We start from the raw sequence: 25,065 nt of genomic DNA, 5'->3' as shown, positions 1-25,065 counted from the left end.
TGTTTTAAATACTGGGGGGTAGAGGAGCAAGTGCTCTAATGTACATGACTCACTTTCTTTACATAGATTATTTAGAATTCCATCCAAGTGTATGGAATGTGTAATTATTAACATCAGAATGCAAAGATCAGTGCTGAAGATAACAATCTGTGGAAGTACAGACAGATTAGCTTTTCCTTCATCAGGGCTTGGCAAATCACAAGCCAAATAAAATGTTTAAGTGGCATATAACTAAGCTTAGCTAAACAGAACCATTTAGAGAAATAATGTCAGGAGAAAAAAAAAAAAAGCCATAACTCAGGATAATGTGATTTTATGGTAAATCTTACTAACAAGTTGCAGTTAGGCTTTACAATGATAAAGGATAATAACCTATGTAATCTGGAAAGATAATTTAATTAGGGACTAATACCTTCTTCATTTTCAAAGTCAGAATTCATTTTCTTAAAGATGATCTTTAGATTTAAATGGTATGAAATATTGAGTTGATAGATTAAGTATCATTAAAGCCATTCCATGGAAATCAAACAAATCCTAGAAACACACAAGGGAAATATTTAAATACCATGTACCTGACTGTCATTTCAACACCAAGCTGCTGCACAGATGAAAGGCTTTCCTTCTTCACAGCTGCATCCACAGCTACAACAAAAGAATAAACAGAAATAATAAAGTGTTATGATAAATACAATTTTAACTGAATACTAATGCAAAGCTTCTTTTATGCATGAACACCAATTCTGGAGAACTGTTTCTTACTCCTAATGAGTTTAGCAGTGTTTGCAAAGAATGCAGCCAGAACCTGCATTCTTCAAGTACATTCAGTATTTATTATTATTAAAATCACCTTATTATAAGGAAATGTTCTCTGTTATTGTGCTGTAAAGCTAATGATAATCACAATGTAAACAAACACTGTTTTCACACCCATTTATACAGAAGAAAAATCAACCAGTCTTTGAGTGAAACAAGATTATGCAATAATCTGATGGGACAGAAAGAAATCTAAATATCTTTTGCACAGTAGCATACCAGCAACTCAATATTTGGAAAAATAGATATAAAATCACAGGGCATTTCAGTTAAAAACCCACCAAGATGAATTAAACAGTTCAGATCTTTTTACAGCTCCTGTTCCAAATTCCCTCTTCACTCAGGCTGCAATTACCATATTAAGTCAATTCATTTTCAGGTTCTTGTGTGCAGCTGTGAAGGCAAGAGGCATACTCATGTCCTGGAAAGCAGGGGGAATTTGAATGAGTTGGCTATGACTAATGGCTAACTCAGTCCTGACACCATCATATTTAATGCCAGTGGAGAGGCCAAGCAGTGTAACCACCTCTAAGCCACAAGGAAGCCTTGCCCCTCTTCTGAGGTAGAGCCTTCTGTGGGTGGCAGCACCGGAGCTGGTATCCCAGTCCAGCTGGGGTGTCATGAGAAACAATTCTATCACAGCCCACAACCTGAGCAAGTCCTGAAGGCTTATTTCTCATTAAAAGAACACAACTGGTTGCACTGATTCTCATTGCCTTTTCTTTCTTGCACAAACATCCTAGTTGCTGAAAAGGGGTTTCTCCTTCTCAGTTTTCCTTTTGCTATTCCCCCCTGTACTATGAAAGAGGATACACAATTAAGAGAGTTTGGATTGACTAATAATTCTGTATTATACACAATACCTCATCAAAGCAGAACCTCTTGCTCTTGTACAGTGTTTCTGATATAACCAGAGCTCCACACACTGGGCAAATCCACAGCCTATAGGGGAACACACACACACTTCGTCCTGGATCAAAAGTTTTGGTTTTCCAAAAGTTTTGGGAGAACTGTAGTTTACTAAAGCATAAAGTCATCTAGAATACACAAAGAACTACTTCCCACTGATTAAAAACTGGACCCAGAAACCTTAAATGCTCCATTCAGCTTAGAAAATGGTTATTAACAATAAGTTAAATATTGTAATGCAGCATACTGTAAGCCATGGATCAAAACTTGACTGGTAAGCTTATGAGTACACTGTGACTATTATTGTAATGATGCTCATACCTCTGATTTAATACCCTGAACTGATTTTGTTTAATTTCATTTTTAATTTACAAAACTCATTTGACAGATATTTATCGAAACACCTGATATTTGTCTTGAAACACTATGGGTTTCATAACAAAAAGCATCAACAGATCAGTTTTCTAAGTAAGAATGCCATTTGTCCTCACACAAAGGACAGACACCTCTCTGAACTGTGAATTCGATAACAGTACAGCAGTGTAGCTATTATTAAATGGACAACATGCTTTGTAAGCTTCCTTTTGCTTTATCTAATAAAAGAAAAAATAACAATCAGGGATTTTACATTTCTTTAAAATGTAAAACATTGTGAAATAGAAATTTTGACAAAACAAAACCAGTGAATCGAAGGATATTTACCATGAGGGTGGTGGAACACTGGAAGAGGTTGCCCAGGGAGGTAGTTGAGGCTCTATCCCTGGAGATACTCAAGGTCAGGCTGGACAAGGCTCTGAGCAACCCTATCTAGCAGAGGATATCCCTGCAGGGGGGTTGGACTAGATGACCTTTGGAGATTCTTTCCAACCCAAACCATTCTATGATTCTACATTACTCTAGGAGCTCTCAAAATTTTTAAAAAAACAGTATTATAATGGAAATTTGACTTTGTCTCATTCTAATATGCATAACTCCCTCTACCCCCCCAACAGTAAAAATGGACCATTTTAAAGTGTAAATAATACATACATATATATATATATATACACACACACACACACACTTTAGGTAAGCTAATCCTAAAAAAACATTGGTATGCTTGCTCTCAAATCTTTTTTGAAACCCACTATTTATCACAATCTTCATTCAAAAGAGAAAATGCTTCCTTTGAAACACTGACTGTAAACTATTAATTGTCAGGGGTTAACTTAAAACCTCCCAAAGCCAAACATTATACATGACAAATTGTAGAATATTATCTTTTCCTGCATGAAAACAGCAAAATAGCTTTTGCTAACAGCACCTCTAGAAATGGCCACTCATCATTAACGTGCAGGCATCAAATGATGCAGGAAGAGGGAAGGATATCCTTGCTCTTCCCTTTCAGCCCAGTTTGAGATTTGAGTAGGAATATTTGCTGCTCCTATCAGCTCTATACTGGTAGCTTCCCATTGGTGCTTTTGAAATATCTCAGTTCCTTACCTGATCCATGTGACTCTTGGACGATTAAGAGCTCATTAAATAGTAGAAAATTTCTATGAGATTTTGTTCAGCTAGAGCACTAAGCCTCACCTAGAGGAGGAACACACCATGACATTTGAGTTTTATGGCCAAGACCTGAAACCCCTCAGGTTCTGTCCTTTTGGCAGTACATAGCAGAGAAAAAGTCAGGTGAAAATAGAGGACTCAAGTGCAAGGGCATCTGCACGATCTGCACAGACTGCTTGGGCAGTCTGTGACACACAGCAGAGATCAATTAAGCCCCGGCACCAATGTATCAGATGACTATGCAAGTGGAATTGTTTGAGAAATGGGTTTGTTGACACCTTGAGAAAACTAACACATTCCCACAAAGAGTTTATGTTGCAATGAACTGGAATTTACTAGTAGAAAGAGCAAGTGGCTATTTCAGGAACTTCATATCCCTAATGTGTAATGCCTGTTTTACTGGAGTAACAAATTTCAGGTTCTTGCCATCCTGTTGCCTACTACAGTGAGATATCAATAACTTGTTTTTCAGCATTTGGTGGTTTGTTGCTGCTGTTGTTTTTTCTAGAAGAAAAATAAAAGCAAACTAGAAATTCATTGTGGGAAAGTGGGGGGACTTTTTAGGGTGTCAGGTAGTGTAAGGACTAGGGGGAACAGATCCAAGCTACAGGAGGGTAGATTCAGATTGGGTCTTAGGAAGAACTTCTTCACTATAAGGGCAGTGAGACACTGGAACAGGTTGCCCAGGGCAGTGGTAGAAGCCCCATCCTTGGTTATTTTTAAGGCCAGGCTGGATGTGGCTCTGGGCAACCTGATCTAGTGGAATGTATCCCTGCCCATGGCAGGAGGGTTGGAACTGGATGATCCTTGAGGTCCCTTTCCAACCCTGACAATTCTGTGATTCTGCAAACAAGCTTCATGAACATTTAACATACATATTGTATGTTATTTTGCTCTTCTGAATTCCCATTGCAGCAGTAATGTTGCTGCTAGCAGAAAGCAAATTTCAAGCAAGATTTGTGTTACTTTTTATAATTAAGCACTGCAACTGCTAGCTGTTTATCAGATCTTTTTTCCTTCTTATCTTGAAAATGATAACAACCCAAACTAATTTGATTTTTCCATATTTGCAAATTTTATAATAAGCTGAAATCCTGAGGGAATTCCACAGCAGATGGATGCCTGTGTTATTCTAATTACAACTACCTACAAGTTTAGAAAAAGCTGTCATTTTTAAAGATATTCAATTTCTCATTTCAAGAAACATGATAAATACTGAGTATCTCTGCACTGCCCTGAATCCACTTTCAAGAAAATTTTGCCTTCTCTTCATTAAAATCAAACAAATATTCAAAACTGGTTTTTAGTTCCTCAGATCCTTGAGTTCCTGTTTAGAAAAGATAACCTTGAAAATTTAGATCTGTGGCCTACACTAATCTCCAAAGAGATTCAAGATATGCATTCCCTAAGACAGAAAACTACACCTAGGCCTTCCATATCACTGGAGAAGGCTTGATAATTTGAGCTGTGACCTAAAAAGAGAGGTACAGAGAGGAACAAGTGAGGCAGTCTAAGTGTCAAATAAATCCTTTGCATCACAAAGACATTATATGGGCTTTTAAAAGAACCATCAAGACCATCATTTGAATTGGGAAGCCTCAGAACTATGTAAGTAGCAAGTCCTATGAATGCATGAAAAGATTTTGGTTGCTTATTATGCCTCTGGAGATGTTGAAAAGTAAATGACAAACTAATGCAGGACAACAAACACACCCTTTAAGGAAAAACAAAACAGTGACAGGACCAATTGTCACTTCAGCTACTCTCTTCATTAAGCAGAGAGAACTTCTCAAAATTAAGAGTATTCTGTTAGTGAGCATACAACAGGTAAAGACCACTACATAAAAGAAAGAGATCCTCTAAATTACTAAAGAGCTTTCATGCTTTGAAACTTCAAAGGCAAGTCTGAAGTCTCCAAGGATACTATATTTGCATCCTATGGATGTGAGAATAAAATATCAGTATAAATAAGAGACTTTCCCTAAAGCAGGTTTGGTTCTCCAGAGGTAGTGGCAGTGTAAGTACCCTAAATGACTGCACTACAATATAAGAGAAAAGTCCTGGACAGAGAATAATGAATGCAAATTCATTTTCAAGCAGCTAATAACAATGCTTCTGAATCTTCTAATTTTGCAAGTGCTTTAAAATATTAAAATGTATTACTTAGAATAAGTGAACTTCATCCTTCATTCTTCCTGTAAGCACATCTGTACAAAACTAAGATTCATTCTGCCTCCACAAGCAGTTCTTTAACACACATCTTTTTTTTTTATGCAATATAACTTGCATACCTTTGGGCTGATTGTACATTATGGGGCTTTCAGAGGGTAAGCCAGATTGCTTACACCATCTTAAATAGCTGTGCCATCAGCTTTGCAAATCTTTCTATAACAGATGCCAACAAATACTTTGAATCATACCCTCATCTGTTCTGCATCTCTAGCTTTCCATTACACAGAGAGAAACGTGAGAGCCTACCACTAAAAACTATCTGTAGTGTTTACTCAAGCACAGCATCTTTTGCTCCAAAGTCAGCTATTTCCTGCCAGTTGAGTAACCAACTTCTGAGTTGTTAAAGAAAGCTGGGGAGGGACTTTTTAGGATATCAGGTAGTGATAGGACTAGGGGGAATGGAGATTCAGGCTGGAAGTGGGGAAGAAGTTCTTCACCATGAGAGTGGTGAGAGCCTGGAATGGGTTGTCCAGGGAGGTGGTTGAGGCCCCATCCCTGGAGGTGTTTAAGGCCAGGCTGGATGAGGCTCTGGCCAGCCTGATGTAGTGTGAGGTGTCCCTGCCCATGGCAGGGGGGTTGGAACTGGATGACCCTTGTGGTCCCTTCCAACCCTGACTGATTCTATGATTCTAATATATTCAAACCAAACCAAACAACCAGACTGCTACAGATATATTTAAATTACTTTCCTTTTAAATAAGAAGAGGCTGCATGGCAATATAAATTATTAGGAAACTGACCTTTATAGTTCTCTGTCCTGAAATAACAATCCGATTGGCTTTCAGAAAGATGTGACACCAACTTTTCAATTAATTCTGCCAAAACTGCAAGGAATAAAACCCCATTAAAACATTAGAAGCAATGGAAAAAAAAAAAAGGCAACCCAAAAACCATGGAGCAGCCCTACCTAACAAAATATGTAAGAAGCTAAAGCTATTTGAGCTCTTGCATGTTTATTTCTGTTTTTATGGGGGAACAATTCAAAGCGTGCATCGTCCTTTTGCATTCTTAATGCTATTCTTAAATTAAAGTTTAATTGTGTTACTGAGAATATATTCAGTGTAAACAGAGAGAGAATCCTGTATTATCTTTATATCCTCCAAGGATTACTTCTGAATTTGTTACACTGTTTCAATATGAAATCTACTATAATTAAACTAAAAACATCTTAGCATATTTGTCTGTGTATGTAGATAGGAAAGAAACAGAAAGCCCAACAAGAACTCCCATGCAACAAAAAAAAAAAAGAAAAAAAAAGAAAAAACCCACATCACCCCAAAATAATGGTGACAAAAGTAAATCATAGAATAGTTTTGGCTGAAAAGCCCTTTAAGATCATTGAGTCCCACCACTGTCTAACCCCACCAAGGCTGGTGCTAAACCATGTCGCTCAGCACCACATCTCTGCCTCTCTGAAACACCTCCAGGGATGGGGATTCAGCCACCTCCCTGGGTAGCCTGTGCCAGTCTTTGAGAACCCTTTCAGTGAAGAAGTTTCTTCTAATGTCCAACCTCTGGTGCAATTTAAGGCCATTTCCTCTCATCACTTGTTACTAGAGAGAAGAGGACAACCCCTTCCTCGCTACAACCTCCTTTCAGATAGTTGTAAGGAGATGACAAACGAAATTTTAAGAGCTGTTTCAAAATAAATCAAAATCCCACATTATATAAAACTACCTGATGCCATCACAAGATAAAAATTGTTTACTTAAACTAAGACAAATCAGATGCTGACATCTAGTCTCTAAGTACCTCCCCACCTTAACAGGATGTTGGTGAGAACACTCAATGACAAATCAGTAGCAAGTTTGAGGCTACAGCAGCTGAGCACACATACTGTATGGAGGAAGCCCATATTGAGACGTGCCACAGAGAATCTGAGAAAGCAGCAATGAACATTTTTCACAAGTAAATATTATCCCAAAACAGCTGCTCTTGTTATGATAAACAGAATTTAAAGAATAGTGATCTTTTCACACTATTGCAAAGCAAGAAAGTGTATTTAGAGAGTAATGTGTACTGCTACCCACAGGATTTCCCACTCCAAGACTGCAAGTTACCATTTTCTTGGCAGCAACTCAGATTAACAGCCCCTAGTCCCTCACTCCTGTACTTAACTCCAAGCACCCATAGGTGGTTTGGCCAGTTTTAGACCACATAATTCCACTGAACCATTTTAGGGGATAGCTGCTTGAACAGCTGCAGAAGCAGAAGAAAGGGGTAACAATCTGTGGTGGGAGTGGCAGTGGAGAAAGCTAGAAAACTCTTGAGCTAGAAATCTAACACAGGACTGCAGTGCAAGCTCTTCCATGCCTGAGGGGGAAGGTGACAGAACCTGCATCCACAGTCTGATGCTTGTTACACAAGAAAAATAATGAAGAAAAAGATACCATAAGGATAATTAACTCTTCTTGCAACTCTTTCAAACTAACAGTGACATTAAATCATGATTAGTTTTTTCTTGCCTAGCTGTCTAAAACATTTAGAGAAATTCATTTACCTTGAAGGAGTCCAGAAAAAGGTTTTAAAACTGATTCTTGGTAAGACTATGTTGATGAGTAGGTTAAAAGGGGAAAAGAAGTTTCACCTCAACAGCTAAATGGGGATTTACAAGTCAAGAGCAGTCAACTCCAACAGCAATAAAATTAATTTTGAATTGCAAAGGACTACTAAATCAAACAACAAAAAATATTACACATGTAATTTATATTCTTATGCATTTTTATGGAGAGAAGAAACTGCTACTTAAACATAATAGAGTTATTTTTAATCACGGTTAATAAACCATATGGGACTGGCAAAAAGCAATTTATTTTATAGAACAGTAGCAGTTTATTCCTCTTGTGAGAGTAAACAACCTCACAAATCTTCAGTAATACGCTTAGTGGAATTTGGTCCTCAAACAATATAACAAATATTTGTGCAAAGTGATATTGGAGCTGTATACAGCAAAAAGCATAAATTTAACTTCAAATCTGTAGCTAAATGTTAACTGGATGACTATTACTATTGTGATTACTGAAATACTATAATAGCAAACAGGAAATACACTAAAAGAACCTAAAGCATCACTAATTCAGAAAATTCCAAACCAAGGCAAAAATAGTACATTTCTTCCTTTTTTTGTTGGAAGGCATCTACACACTTGACCTAGCAGTCAAATAACTCAGTTCAGTGCTTAAGTTAATGGGACAAGTGACAGCTCAACTGCTAAGCAATTTTAGGAAACTCAAGCACTAAATTGATTTCTATCATTCGAAAGCATCTAAGTGTTGTCAGGATATCTCTGAAATGCTTTTAATCAAGTTTGAGAGAAGAAGCTCCAACAGAAGGGTTTAACAAACCCAATCTGGCTAATGGATAAACAGAGGATTTTCACAGGACTTTGCCTCTTCCAAAAGAATGTCTATGACAAGTAGTTATTCTAAATCCTGTTTTTGAATACTAAATCATTTAGTTCCCATGTGGACACTTCCTGAAAAATCTTGATAAAAGGTGGAAACCGCCTCAGTGATTTTGCATTTAAGTGGAAAAGGAGACAAAAGAAGTTTAGGAAAGCTTGTGGTATAGTGCAGATGGTGCTGTTGTAAAAGCTCAAATTTTCATGCAGGAAGATATGTTCAGAGACAGAGATTAGTGTTGTGCCCTACCAACTCAGTGAAAATGGTGATTTTCTTAAATTATGGTAGCTTGGCTGTATCAACATTGACGTTTAAGAGACTGGCAATTACCTCATGCAAATTTAATCCACACATCCAAAATAAAGAGGAATTTAATTTAGGAGTGTGTAATCGTATACAGAATAAATTAAAGGGGTTTTAAAATTCCCTAAACAATTGCAGTATGCTCATAAATCAGATGAATTCCTATAGGACCTTTTTCCCTTGAAAAACTCATGTACAAAAGGAAGGTAATCAAAATGGCTTCTAAACTGCATAAGAATATTGATTAAAAAAAAAATCATGTGATTAAAGCTGTTTCAATAGCTAACCACCATGACAGGTTATCTAATTCCCACTTTGCTTTAAGTAAAAAACTGGGAAAAGTATCAGATATTATTAGATCCTCTAATGTACCTAGTGTTACTGGATCATATTCTAGCCCAAGTCACAGATGCTTCAGAGGAGGTTAAAAGAAAAAGAACTTTCTGAAGAGTTAACAGTAGTCTTGCTTGACTTGTGTTAGAGGTTAAAATTCCAAAGTGAAAACCTTGGACAGCTGACTTCCTTGTAAGACCAGCATGTGAAATTTTTAACTCCATCAACCATACTTCAGTTTAAGAAGGGAATTGCCAACTTTGTATTTTGTAGATTTACTAATGGCCACAGTAAGGAGGCCTATTGGAGTTCCTAAGATGAGAGAGACTTTCAACTATTGTACCTTGAAACAGCAAAGGAACAACCTGCATTTTCTTTGAAAAGAAGAACACAAGGTAATAAAACCTGACAATGCTTCCATTAGAGATGAAGGTTGCATACCCTATACTGATATACAATTATCTTCTTTATTAATAGCTTTCAAATCCTAATCAAATGTCACAAATTACATGGACATTCAGGTGCACTTATACATGTCCTTCCTCAATTTTTCAAGGAGGCTTGTTACAGAATTAGAGTGGAAAAGGACATAAAAAGCTAAACATCTTGGCTGCATTATTAAAAAAAAAACTCATTTGTGAATGATTTTTTAAATTGGTCATACTAAAAAAATGAGAGCAGACTACATGTAGAATCTGCATCTCAGTGATCTTTGAGCCACTAGATTTGGTCCATATTTAATAAGATCAGAGATCTTCTTGCAGAGAAGAGTAAGGTCCTCTGAGAATCAATTCGAAATGGAAGTTTAATGCAGTTACCTTGATTTGGTCTTTTGAAATCACAGCCTAGAGAATTCTCTCTCACATACTTAACAAGAAGGTCTATGGGAGACTACTCCTTAAGACTAAAGATAGTCACAAACCTTCTTTAGCTGGACCTGATGAAAAGTGGAAATTAAATAATTTTCTCCTTAAAAGAAGGAGCAATAGCTCTGAAAATGTATTACTTCTGGTTGCTTACTTTAACTCAGTAATACTCACTTGTTCCGCTGATGTTATCTGGCCTGGCTTTCATGACCTTGCAGAACTGTTTTCTACAAGTTTCTGTCCATCCAGTTTGCTTCTCTGGACATTTTAAGAGTGATAAGAGCTTGTCAAAATCTTTATCTAGAAGAAATACAAATAAATAAAATTAGTGTTACTCTGTGATGATTCTGTAATTCTTCGAGAGTGCTGGAGCACTGGAGCAGGCTACCCAGAGAGCTTCTGGAGACTTTCAAAACCTGTCTGGATGTGTGCCTGATCTGGCACAGGGTTTGGACTAGATAACCTCCAGAGGTCCCTTCCAACCCCTACCATTCTGAGAAACTAATTTCCCCAAACTGAGTCTGTTTTGCCTGTGACAGTAATCAGTGAGCGATTTCTCCCTGTCTTTATTCCAGCCCCACAAGCCTCTCATTATATTTTCTTTCATCTGTTCAGTTGAGGAGAGGAGTGACAGAGTGGTTTGGTGGACACCTAGCATCCAGCCAGGGTCAACCCACAACAAGTACACTTCTCAGCTGCTGCTGAACTGTCGTGTTGCAAGTTTTGTGGCAATATTCGCAATACAAAACCAAACCAGCAACCAACCAACCAAACCCCACACCACAAAAATAAACAAACAACCCCCAAACACTTGGAATATTAAATTGAGTCTTCTGAAGAACCTAGGTGCATCCAGGACCACAAGCTCTTTGTTGATGCTGCAACAATGTAATTCAGGGGTTTTGAACTTCTGAATTCTTGACCTGAACATTATTAAAACACAGTCTTTTGGTACAATTGTTATATATGAGGCACAAATGCATCAGATAACATTTTTCATTATATATTCATCTTGCTTACAAAAAGATCTTTATGAAAGATTCCTTTTAAATGCAAAGAAAATTTCAAAGATTGCTCCTTGCTGTTACTTTTTCCTTCTTTTTAAAGACACATTCTCTTTACAGTAGGGAGACATGCCTTCAAAATTAAAATTGCCATTGATGCAATGACAAAAGGACAGCAAGTGTGCCTGCTTTTCTCCTGGCTAAAGTAATTTTTTTTCTCTATTTTCTACTAAGAAGAAGTTACACATACTTTACCACTTATCTAGAATGAGGCAGTACATTTTACCACTAGCTGAGTCTCACAGAGGTTTGAAAACAGAAGATTGATAGCAACAAATGCAGAACCAGCACATGTAACCCCATGTGAAAATGCTAAGCTGCATTTCACCAATAGCACTGCATAAAAGCCTTAAGATATTTTTTTTTCTCTCTTTGAATCAAATGTTTTCTGCATCCAAAATATCATATCTTGGAATTCACACTGAACAACAAACATTAGCAACCTCCCAGGACACTGAATATATTCAAGGCAGTAATTAAAAGAATGCATACAATATGCTCTAAGTTCTTTCTATATATTAGTTACAAAACACAGATCTGAAGGGCTGACCAAGTTCTGTTTTTCAGAAGACAGAACAACTTTTAAGTTCAAATGCCAAGTCATTTCATAAAGTATTTTGTGCAAGAGAAAACTGATCAAACTCAGTTTCTAACAGAAAATCCTGACCATATCAAATGGAAACAATCAATTACACTGCCTCTCCTCAGGCAGATTGCTTCCCAGAGTACCTGATGCTGCTATGAAATATTTTCTGGTCAGCTTCTGGGGGGAAAGAAAGATCTGTAACAAGGTAAACGTACATGCACTCACTCCAGCTGTGCACAATTCCTTTGCCATGGGACTATGCAGTTCCCATCAGTATGAAGGACTGTAGCCTATACTACTAACTATTCACTAAGATGATGAAGGTTCATACCTTGTAAATTTCTCCTTTGCTCTGTTTTTACATTTTCTGGGGAAAAAAAACACTACAGAAATTGTGTCATTAAAATACTTCTGATTAAAGATTCAAGCTAGCATACTGTGATTGTGCAACTCTTTATGCCAGTCTACAGCTATTTAGAATAGCTGCTGTTAGCTTCATTTTTTTTTAAGTGTATTTCAGTATTGAGTTTTCCAATAAAACTTAATTGTTTCCACAAACAAAATACGATTTTCAAATTATCTTATACTTTTAAGATGATTAGAGTATTTTCAACAGAATTATGATATTGCATATAATTTATTTCAATCAAGTTTAAAGACCTTAATGATTTATAATCAGCAAATTGTATCCCTGACACTAGAATTTACTATATGATACATAGCATTTCAAAAAATGATTACAGTAACTTAATTATTATAATTAATAATTATTCCAAATTAGGTAACATGAAATTCCTTTGTCATTCTCAAATAACTAAATCCTCAGTGAGCATCTTTCCAAATAACTTGCACTGCACAGCGTAGGTGAGCATGAAAATTTAATGTGAAGAAGGATTTACTCTCACAGTATTACCAGTAGCATTTCTAGTTCTTTCTGTGCCCTTTCTGCTATTTCTGTAACAGGTGAAGGTTGAAGGAAAGCTTAAAACTGCTCTACAAGTTAAATAGTTATTTTACTCCCTGAAGGGTTGCAGTAATTCAGTTTGGCAGATGAGGATCAGAGACTACAAGCTGAGATTTAATTGGTCAGCTTCACAGAGATCAGGGTCAAATTTTGATTCCTCTGAAGAAAACAAAACTACTAAAAAAACCCCAACAAAACCAGAAACAAACCCAAACAAAACAGCAATTTCAAGAAAGCAGGACTCCATGCTCATAGCCCATCCCTCTCTGCTGCCTCCTTCTGACTTCTTGATCTGACCTGTACTTTTCTTTGCAGTCTGCCTCTCTAATATTCATCCTCGTCTGCAGGTTTTGCAAAATTAGATCTTTACATTGTGCCATGGCTGCACTGTAGATGTGTTAGTGTCTAGCAGCATCAATGCATGCAAAATTATACAGTTCAAACATGTAACCTTTAAAAATCATAACTGATACTCCAGCAATTGGATAAGGAAAGAAAGACTGTTCTGAAATTTTACTGAAGACTACAGGAGCCCTGTATTTGCTTTAAGGTTCCCCTGGAAACCTAGTCTGTAACAAAAAAAGAACTTAACTTCAAAACACAGCTAACAAAGATACATGTATCTAAGCCTGCAAAAGGGCTAGAGAAGATACAAAATCCCAGAGTAAATACTCTCAGCAGAATATGAGCTACCTACTTATTGCAACTGCCAAGTGAACAATTTCCATTTCTGTCATCAGAACAGAGCTAGGTAAGTAACCTACTGAGAACAAGAACATGTTTCTGTATAACCAATGGATTTCCACCCCCCTCCCCCCACCAGGATCCTCAGACAACTCACAAGAATGTTTAAACTCAAATGACAGATAAATAAGTTTAAGATTCATAGATTGCATTGGGTTGGAAAGGATCCTTCACATGTTATCTAGTCCAACCCCCTTGCAGTCAGCAGGGACACCTCCAACTAGATCAGAAGGCCCAGGGCCACATCAAATCTGATCTGAGCCTTCTCCTCTCCAGGCTGAACAGCCCCAATTTTTTTCAACCTTCTTAAGAGAGCTGCTCCAATTCTCTGATCCTCTTTGTGGCCCCCCTCTGGACCTACTCCAGCAGGTCCATGTCTCTCTTATGATCCATGCAACCAAGCATAACCATGTATTTCACACTGTAACTGCTATCATAATGTAGCATCTCCCAGTATCTTACTTTCTTCTAGCTAAACCACTAACTTAACTGCTTGTCACTAAGCATGGATGGTCACTTCAGCAGGTCACCACAGTGCAAAAACCAGGGAATATCGAATAAAAATTGTTTCCAAAAAACCCAACTCATGACACCAAATAAATGCCAGCTTACTTTCACAACTTAGTAGGCAAGAACAACTTGCACAACAATACTACCACGTAGCTGGAACTTCTACATTCAGCCCCTGTCCAGGGCTAAACTACAGCAGTTGCTCTATCACCAATGACCCCTCCCCAGCAGAGAAAGGGAATCAGGAAAAGGAGAGAAGACACACAGGCTGGAATGAAAATGGATTTAACGGGACAGAAAAGCAATACCAATGTGTGTCAGTGTGAGCTGAAATTCCCTCCCACCGACAATAACCAGGCTAGCCCAGTCTGGAAGCAAATGAAAGCTGTATTTACAAAGCAGAATCTACAACCTATGATGAAATGCAATGAATATGTACAAATATACAAAATTCACAACATTTACAAATATATACAATCAACAGAAAAGCTCAACCGATCTCCCTTTGCTTCCCCCCAAAGGGTAACCTTCCCACAGGGGCCTCTCGCCCAGGAGCTTCCCCCCCAGACCACCCTGGACCAAAAGCAGAGAGTTAGTTAAAGGAGAAAGTTGTTAACTTAGCTGCCAAGGTCAGTGTGTGTTATCTTCAGCCAGAAAAGAAGAAAACAGCAGCCAGACAGCCCAGCAACTGCCCCCACTGCAGAACACAGAGTGCCTACTTTGTTTTGGGTAATAGTTCTTAAACATTTCTATCTATCCAATAGAAGTGTTTAGAACAATCAGTATTTTGATTTCTTACACCCAATAGTGACTTATTTACACTCTTTCACTTTCTCATTTTGAACTTTGCAAGGAAAAATTTAAAAAGACAGTTTCAAACCATCACACAATGTTAATACAGAGTATACAAAGTTATACTTAGCCCAGCAAAGGGAAGGCAGTCCTTGGGAGCAGGAGAATGAAGGAGAGCCAGAAAGAGCCTGAACAAGAGCAGGAACCACAGTAAAAATACTCCTCTCCTCAGCAAACTTCCCCCTTTATACTGAGCATGATGTTTACGGTCTGGGCTACACCTGCAGCCAAGTTGGAGCAGCTGCCCTGGATGATTCCTAATTGCTAATCACCTGCAGCTCATTGGCAGTCCTGGGATTCTGCCCCAGCAGAACCAGGACACTTGAATTTTTTTTTTTTTTTTTTTTTAATGAAGAAATGGCAGAAGTGCTGAAGGAGGTGGACAGAAGATGAGGGTACAGAGGAAGAAAAAAAAAAAAGAAACACGAGAACAAAACAAACAAAGCAATAAAAAGACTAAACAAAGTGAGGAAGGAAATGAGCAAGATCTTCATCTTCTGATGGTAGTGAACGTTTAAATATGCTCAGCCATAACAAGAAATGATGCCCCAAAAATTATGATTGAAGGGAAGGGAGTTAATATAGAATTTCTATCACTTCAAAACCTGTACCTGGCTAAGAAAATTCACAAACCATTTCAAATAAATACATCTCATGGATACAGCAAACATGAACAAATACAAAGAACCATTTATTACTATAAAATGTTCATCATGTTCTTTTGCATTGTCTGTGCAAATTAAAACCTTAAACTGGTTTCTCTGTGTGAATTAAACTGCTTTGCCTAGGTAGTTCTTCAAAGGACTCTTCAGTCTGCCCACATTCCAAATGGATGTGCAGTGTGGAAACCAACTATCCTCAACACTGTCTATTTCACACACCACCAACCCTTTGTAAACACAGGGATCTGAATCACAGAAATAGTGTACCAAAAATTTGTAGCTTAACCACACGGTCTTGCTCCAGTTACTAGAGAGATCATATAAATGTATCTCATGAGTCACCCACCTGAGACAAGCCAAAAGGTTAATCTTGAAGTTTGCATAAGAATTAGATTACTAAATGGAGCTTTGCAGGTTGACAGTTGCACAAAGCCCAACAAGCAAAACCAAGCCAACTTATTTAGTTACAAGTGCAGACAACAATAAAAAAGATCCTGAAACAGTTCTGAGATTATCATCTGGGGGGGGGGGAAGGGGGCAGCAAGGAGAAAGGAAAAAAGAATTTTAAAAGACTGCAGTGCTTGTTTGACATCTACACTGCTTGCATGCATTGTAAATACCTTGTTTGAATTCAGCTTTCCTAGGAAGTTCTGCTAGATAGCACTTTGGCAAAGGGAATGATGAAAACATTGGCCAAGGATATGGATCACTGCCCTAGAAACAGTACCATAAATAAATTAATTTAGGAGAAGAATTAATAACATTTTCTCAATTGACACACAGGTAAACTTCCCAGAATTACTGCCTATGCACCAAAATTATGCTTGCTGCTACAATTTGCAATGAGAAATTCTGTTAGTAAAAAAAGTTAAAGGATACAAAATCCAAAAAAATCATCTGAGCCAGAATATTTTCCAGGATACACGAGGGACTGTTTTGAATTTACAGTTATTTTCCTCAACCAAAAAGGAAATTGCCATTTTAATAATAATAAAAGACAAACCACAATGCTGCATTTCCAGTTTTACACATGGATGTACTTCTCTCTGTCGTGCTGATAGTAACTTGCATGTCACCTTTGAGACTGATACCCAGTCAGAAGCAGAACATTTAAAGGAGCTGCTTAACAAACACTGCTCCAGATTTTAGATACTTCAGATAAAAACCCAAGAGTAGAAAAAATATCAAATAAAAGAAAATGTAAAAAATTGAAAACTAAATATAGAAGTTAAAAAAAAAAGTTTAAAAAAAACAAACTGCATTCACTTTTTAGTAGGAGAAGTAACATTAAAATGGAGCAATATAAGCATTTCATCTGGATGTGCAAGTCCTAGACACATGCCAATCCCCACAGAGTGGGAACAAGGTTATTTTTTCAATGTGTCACTTCTTAATTTTAGCCCTTTATAAAGCAAAAGGTGGACTGGTATTTTCTGACTGTTAAATAATTTTCCAATTCCTGAATTATCAGCAAAACTGTTCAATTAATGAAGAGAAGCTGTTAAGATCTAACCTTATCTAGTACTCTCGAAGGCAAAATCCTCTCCTTTGGGCCTCCAATGAGATTTATCCTTACAAGAACATGGTTTCTCTCCACTGAAAGACCATCAACTATGAAATCTCTGAGGGAAAAAACAAAACCAAAATAAAATAAAATTACTAAACCCAAAAACCTCCAAATATGAGAACCGCTTTGATTTACCAACTGTTTAACTCACTAAACTTTAAAGACCAAGAATACATTAAGAGACATAGTGGAGTTAAACACAACATGGAAAGCAAGTAGGCATAAAGAAATAAATAGAAGCATGAAGTCCTTTGAGATGTCTTCAAGCTTTATTCTAATTTTGTACATCCCTACTCACTGCTGGTTGGAAACATCAGAGCAATTACTGGGCAAAAAAAAGAGAAAAAGAGAAGAAAGCTTTATGTCCACACGCTCAGCAGGGAGACAGTTAATGGACTATCAAAATTTGGTCTTTATTTGGCTTACCAGCAAATTTCTGCTGTCACAATTATGCAGTTATTCGTAACTTAGCACACAGCCAATTTCTAAAGTCACTCTCTAGTCCATGATATAAAAGCTTTTAAAAGGAATGAAAAAAAAAATAATCAGGATTTATTCACCAAATCTCTTAAAACTTTTTCCTTAGTAAGGAAATAGTAGGTTTGATCCTCAAATGGTAAGGAACAATTGTCTCTATGCATTGAGAGATTTCATCCATACTCTTGAACTTGAACTCTGTACTGGTCCCATATAGGAAACAATAAGAGGAAAGTTCTTAAATTCAGCATGCTGAGAGAAAGGACAAAAATGTCTGTGACTGACTGTCCACTTCTATGTTAAAAATACAGTTCTCCTGTAGAATGCATTGAACAATTTCATTTAAAAATCAGGAATGGAAAGTCATGGAAGTTGGAGAATCAACTAAGCTACAAATATTTTTTAAAAGCAAAGTATTGATGATTCCCAATTCATAAACATTAAAACAATACCTTAATATCAGATTATATACATAAAAGAATATAAAATACCAGTTAACAGGCACATTGACATCTACAAATTTTGTCCACTTAAGAACTAAGATGAATACCAAAACCAGGAAAAAAAATAAAACTAAGTATTTGGGGTTTTATTTATCACGACTTTTGAGGTGGACATAGAAGAAAGAGCAAGACTTTTGTATCTTTTCATAACTTAAGATTGATTAAAAACCTGCATGTAAGTAAACTTCTGCACATCAGAAGCCATCATCAGAGAGAGTATTTGTATGTTTCAAGCCAGTAATATGTTCCTGGTTTTGATCTCAGGAGAAAAGTTTTAGAGTTAAAATAAAGCTTCCATCAGTCATTTCTTACCCTGGTTCTTCTGAAGTTTCTGTGACATTTTCCTCCTGAGCAGTTAGTAGAGCTTGTGACACTTTATACTGAGTCTCCAAGAGTAAAAGGGTATTGAGCTCACAGCACAGCACATTTAACAACCTGCAAAAGGACACATGGAAATGCTAGCACATCAGTCAGGACTCCAGCAATGCAGAGTAAAGACAAAGCTGAACATGTTTATGAGATCTCAAAATGGAAAAGAAAACAAAACAAACCCACAATGGAACAGAAAACCCCAAACCCTTGAAGTGTCTGAAAAATACCCAGACAGAATTGGGTCAGGAACACTCTTTTAATAAAAATCCTTTTCAGCCACTCAAGTGGCACATCCTTGAGCAAACAGAAAATGGTTCTCAACAGATTTTTTTGTGTGTACTGAATAACCAAGAGAAAAAAAAAAAATCACTGGTCAGCTCAGTCTGCTTTTAGGTTTGTATCACAGAATAACAACAGTCACAATCCATGTGAAATGTGAAGAAATTGTATAAGAATAGGCTGGTAAGGCAACCCAAGAGTCAGGTTGTCTGAAGAGGGGGAAAGAGAGAGATGAAATTATGTCTTTCCTTTAGAAAATAAGCTTTAAAATATTTCTGTATAATCAAATTTAACACAATTCAAAGCTCTAACAAAAGATTTGACATGCAACAAAACCAAATCTGCCGTGGGGGTTCTTTTATTTTGTATTTCAGAGAAACATAAACCAATGGTAATTTAAACTAATAATCACCAAAGCACATGGCAGCACATTACATACAATTGTCATTACTGACTTCAGGACAAACTAACAGTAAATGTACTCCAATATATGTCATGTAAATCAGACATAGTGAACCCAAATCAGATTAGTTTTTACTTCTCCCCCCTAACTAATCTATTCACCCTCACACAACAACAGAATAACTTCATTGAAAGCTTCATGGCGAAGGAAAAGAGTATGACTAAACATTCTTTTTGCTATTTTTATGGTCTGTTTTATCACAGTCATAAAACACAACATAAATTAAACCTGATTAGCATTGTATTTTGCATGCACACAAGACTTGATATGAACTGAAGAATAATATTGGTTGAAATTTGTAGTCTGTTAGTCAATGCTTATTTTCTTCCATGTAATTCCCAATATGCTTCTACTGCCAACAGCAAATTCTCAAGCCATTCTCTGGATAATTTGACACCTATGAATTCACATAATTGTGGCCAGGGATTAAATAGTCAAGATAAAATGTCTTTTTCCTTTTTCTTCCTGTTTGTTTGTTTTCTTTGGGGATTTTTGGTTGGTGTTTTGTTTCTGGTTTTGGTTCTTTTTCTGATACAACTTCATCTGCTCAGTTTCAGTCCTCTTCAAGTTTTATTTATTCATAGAATTATAGAATGGCTTAGGATGGAAGAGACCTCAGAGATCATCTACTCCAACCTCCCTGCCATGAGCAGGGATGCCTATCAATCAGACTCAGGTGCTCAAGGCCTCATCCAGCCTGGCCCTGAACACCCCCAGGGAGGAGGCATCCACAACCTCCATGGGCAGCCTATTATTTCAGAGTCTCACCACCCTCGTACTGAAGAGCTTCTTCTTAAGATCCAGTCTAAACCTATACTCTCTCAGCTTAAAACCGCTCCTCCTTGTCCTGCTGCTAGACACCTTTATGAAAAGTCCCTCTCCAGCCTTCCTGTAGGATCCTTTCAAGTACTGAAGTTCCCCCAGAGTCTTCTTTTCTGCAGGCTGAACAACCCCAGCTCCCTCAGCCTATCATAGCAGAGCTGTTCCAGCCCTTGCAACATCTTTGTGGCCCTCCCCTGGACACCTTCTTATCATGGGGACACCAGAACTGGACACAGGATTTGAGGAGGGGGTGTCACATGAGCAGAATGAAGGGGAAGAATCACCTCTCGATCTGCTAGCCATTTAACTATTTCCTACATTTTCTCAATACTTTTGTAAGTTGCAGAGGAAGAAACAATGGTTCAACTAGAATTTTTTTATTATTATGCAGAAGAAAAATTCATGAAAGAAGCACTGGAATCTTTATGAAGCTTCTTCACAGCAGTTCTTCTGCTAAGTATGATTACTTTTAATAGCAAAGAACCTGCTTCCAGCAGTTAAAAATCACTTGGGAGAAGACTAATAGCTGAGAATGCTTAGAATATCTTCTCCAGTGCACAAGGCAAAGCATAAAAATAAAACAAACTATAAGTAAGTAAAACTAGATAGAAGGGATACTGATAGGATAAGTAAAAAAATACATGTAATCTAACATCAGCAGCCTCTGCTGGGGCATTCAAATGAAGTTCTCCTTTCTGTGGAAAAATCCATTTAAAAATGCCATCACTGAAGTACAGACATTGGTTAAAAATAATATTCCATTGCTTTATCTTCCAAAATCATAAATGTATAGACTAAAGTTCCCAACTACACAAGTCATATTTCATAGTGTGCATATTTGTAAGCATGCTTGACTACATTGATGGAGTTTTTAATTTTCATTAAGTGATTGCAGCCTCATCCTCATGGGGGACAACCTCAAAACATTCAACATCAGAACTTATGTTACTGATACGATTTATTCTTCTTTATGCCTGAGCTCCGAACAGATCACTGATCCAAACAGTAAGTGGCAATTACTGTCAGGTATGCCAGACTGGTAGACAAGGGCAAGTGGCTAGCAAAAAAAAAAAAAAAAACCAAAAAAAAACCACCCCAAAAAGAACCCCAAATCTATGTAGTGTTAAAACACAAGAAAACACAAAGAAACCCAAAGGACATTTGGAAGCTTCAGCCTGCAAAGCTTTGCATGTGCCTTTGCTGAGGGCATTAGTAACAAGCAGTGAGAACAGGCCTCTGCATGTGGTCTTTCTAAAGAAGTCCCACTGAAGTCAGCACTCAGAGGTATTGAAAAACATGAGATCTTTTGGACAGAGTATTTATTAATACCCTGACTTACATCCCTGATGCTTGGGGAACTGGAAATCTACTATCTAAGGGCAGTTATGTTTCTGCCAGTTAACAAATCTCAGGGACTGATGTACTCCTTACGATGTTTAGCACATGAAAAGGCTTTCAAAAGAGCACCTACAGCACCTCAGCTACCCGATGTACTTATAAATGGCACGTAATGTGATTGCTAATGGTAAAAGAGTTTCCCTAGCTAAACAAAAATGCTTTTCATGAGCATTGCTTGCCAGCCTAGAGCACTCAGAAGTGAAGTGGCTTGCAGCAAGTGAAGGGTTTTAATTTCCCTCAGTGAAGTAAAGAAGAAAAACACTGTCAACGAATGAGTAACATAATCCTATCACTGATACTCTATTAATTACGAATTGCTTCAGATTAATAAACCTAACAAACTTTTATTAACATATAAAGTAAAAAAAAAAACCTGAATGATGATATGAAAGCCTGCCAACATAATCTTTTTGCAAATCCCCATCACTACTAACAGAGATTCTGTCTTCAATTTTATCTTTGGATTATTAAGCAGAATCACAGAATGCCAGGTTGGAAGGGACCCCGAAGACTATCTGGTCCAACCTTTCTAGGTGATAGTGTAGTTTAAATGAGATGGCCCAGACCCTGTCAAGCTGAGTCTTAAAACTGACCAATGCAGGGGAACCCTCTACTTCTCCTGGGAGATTATTCCAATACCTAACTGCTTTTATGGTGAAAAAACATCAGAGGCAAAAGATTTACAGGACATGTGCATTACCCAGAGAGCACTACTGCAGAGGTCTTTTCTCACACACACACTCAGCATGCATAGTTGGCAGGAAGAGACACATTTCCAAATCACAGAACACTAGAGGTTGGGAGGGACCTCCAGATATCATCAAGTCCAACCCCCAACTGCATATTACTTACTAAACAGAAAACTCACTCAACAAAATAGTAATAAACTAATGACCCATTTTCTAACTCAATCAGTTCTCCTTATTTAATTTAAAATGGCTTGGTTGAAAGTAACTGTAGGACAACATGGTCCTCCATCTTCCATCAAAGAATTCAAATCTGGTGGACTCAAAAGAAATAGATACTGTTAGGCTCAGTTCCTCCTCTCTCACCATAGCCCTTCAAGAGGGCAATCTCTATGAACATGGCTTTCTTCCACTCACAAGGATGTTCAGTGCCACAGAATGTGGCATGATAAGGGTTTCTTTGGCACATCCAGCCAACAGCATCATAAATGTTGTTACAAGAGTAAATGTGCCAGCCAGCCGTTGAAATGTTAGTGATCAAAAAGATTCATCAGCGCCATTACACTATAATTAAAACAAAGATCTGCCTTACTTCAGTTTATAAAAAGGAGATTTTAAAGGATTATATACAAGCATTTTCAAAAAGCTTCTGCTACTCATAATGCTTTTTAATAGAGAGGGCATAAATCTAAACAGAATGTTGACCTGAGGAAGAAGAATGATCAGGATTCATATCTTCTGCTTTTAGAAAACAAGATAATTAGTGCCCTTCTATTGTGTTGCAATCATTGAAATAACACTTTCTCTTAATTAACAATAAGCATAATGTAAGTACAATTAAGGGAATAAATTATTGCATATGCTCATTATTAACATGCAGTTAGATATAAGAGGGTGTGTTTACAATGCAGGTGGAAACACAATAGAAAAGAGTGCACAGGTGGTTATTAACTATGTTTCCTAAACCCACAAAGTTGTCACTTGCCTATCACATCGTCTCCCAGCTCCTGCAGGATTTAATTCATTTACCTGGATTTCCCTGGAGTGCACTACATCAAATTTAAACTAACACATACTGCTTTGAGGCAAATTTCCAGATGCTGATTGATTTTGATGGCAATATAGTATAAGCCATTTAAATTCTCTTTCCTAAATCTTTCTCTTACTAGTCTTGTACACTAAAAGAAATGAATTTTTATCACCTTCTGCACCCATTGAGTAAAAAAAATGAGTATTATGAGAAAAATAACCCACTCACCATGATATTTTATGACAAAAAAATGTGACTTAATGTCAAAATATTTATGATACAAATCAGACTGAGTAACTCATATTCTCCCAATACCTTACAGAGGATCTAAGTATCATTCTAGAAGAAATCTGGTCTTTAATTTAGAAACGTAGAACACAATCTAAAAAGTTATTATTTTAAACTGCAAAACATCTCACTTTCCCTTTTCCCTAATTAAATCAATGGGAAGAACATTCTGTCAAGCTTTCTATGGAGTCAGTATAATACTAAATGAAAATTAATATCTTATTTCTCAAATTTCATCTTTGGACCTCTCATTTCTCTCCACTAGTAATTTCCTCCAAAACAGCACTTCCAGCTTATGATTTGTAAGACAAAATCATGTACTTCCCAACTCCAAATTCTGCCACCATCCTCCATGCTCATCCTTATCAACAAATTACACTCTATCTTATGGTTATTCATATATAGTATCAAATAATCTTACTGTTGATAACAAAGCACAAATACAGCTGCAGAAAGCTATCGTTGCAGTACTTAATTGGGCTGTACCTTGCCCAACCAAGGTTATCAGTTCTCAATACTATGAAGCACAGTTCAGCAGATCTTTTATTCCAATTTCACAAAATATGTTAGGAAGAAAAATGTGAGTACAAGGATTAATGTATTCAATGTTGGAAATGAATGTGATGATAATTAAGCCACTACTTTAAAAAATCATTTTAATGGGAAACTAGATACATGATTTTTGGTTTGTGCATTACAACAGATGTACCACATGCTCTTTTCAATCAAGCAGCCTAAACAACAACATGCAATTTCTATTACTGCTTATCATATTACAACATATCCATTTCTAGGTAAAGAGATTAGATTCATCAGTATTCTTATTTTGTAGGCCATTTTCCATTTAATCTTCTTAGGTTAAAAAAAAAGAAGGAATTTCACCTTTGTGCACAACAAAACCTAACACACTTATCTTAGCAGAAGCAACACAACCAAGCATGTTATATCCTATTTAATGTGATCACAGAATAAAAAGCAGGCATCTTACCTCAGACCAAAGGTATGTGATTGTTCATAATTGAATAAAGAATGAATTTTAGCATCTGAATTCAAAATTATAAGCCTGTCAATGATATCCTGCCAAAAGAACACAAATGGAAAAAAATCATGTATGATTTTATATATTATGTACATATTTTCACAGGGATGTTTACTAAAAAATGAAGCCTATTATTAAAACACACATTGATCTTATTTCTGTAAGAAGACCTAACAGTGGCCTTCCACTGAAAGGGGAGTGTACAAGAATGCTGGTCAGGGACTGTTTACAAAGGCCTGCAGTGATAGGATGAGGGGCAATGGTTTGAAATTAGAGAAGAGCAGATTTAGGTTGGGTGGTAGGAACAAGCTCTTTACCATTAGGGTTTAGGTTGGAAGGGACCTTAAAGGTCAT

At 37.0% G+C, this 25,065-nt stretch overlaps 1 protein-coding gene across 1 annotated transcript in view; it reads right to left on the bottom strand.

The window, feature by feature from the left end:
• Positions 1 to 25,065, bottom strand: part of TBC1D32 (TBC1 domain family member 32) — a 54,239-nt gene that overhangs the window by 5,235 nt on the left and 23,939 nt on the right. The window contains exons 22-28 of the mRNA XM_054393021.1: positions 24,661 to 24,749; positions 18,647 to 18,769; positions 17,301 to 17,409; positions 16,408 to 16,501; positions 10,580 to 10,705; positions 6,243 to 6,326; positions 573 to 642 (exon numbers count right to left, since the gene is read on the bottom strand). Of these exons, the coding sequence (XP_054248996.1) occupies positions 573 to 642; positions 6,243 to 6,326; positions 10,580 to 10,705; positions 16,408 to 16,501; positions 17,301 to 17,409; positions 18,647 to 18,769; positions 24,661 to 24,749 (695 nt within the window). The remainder of the gene's footprint in view (positions 1 to 572; positions 643 to 6,242; positions 6,327 to 10,579; positions 10,706 to 16,407; positions 16,502 to 17,300; positions 17,410 to 18,646; positions 18,770 to 24,660; positions 24,750 to 25,065) is intronic.

The sequence above is a fragment of the Indicator indicator genome, chromosome 27 (assembly GCF_027791375.1).
Source record: "Indicator indicator isolate 239-I01 chromosome 27, UM_Iind_1.1, whole genome shotgun sequence".
NCBI lineage: Eukaryota > Metazoa > Chordata > Aves > Piciformes > Indicatoridae > Indicator > Indicator indicator.
This window is presented reverse-complemented; position numbering and strand designations above follow the sequence as displayed.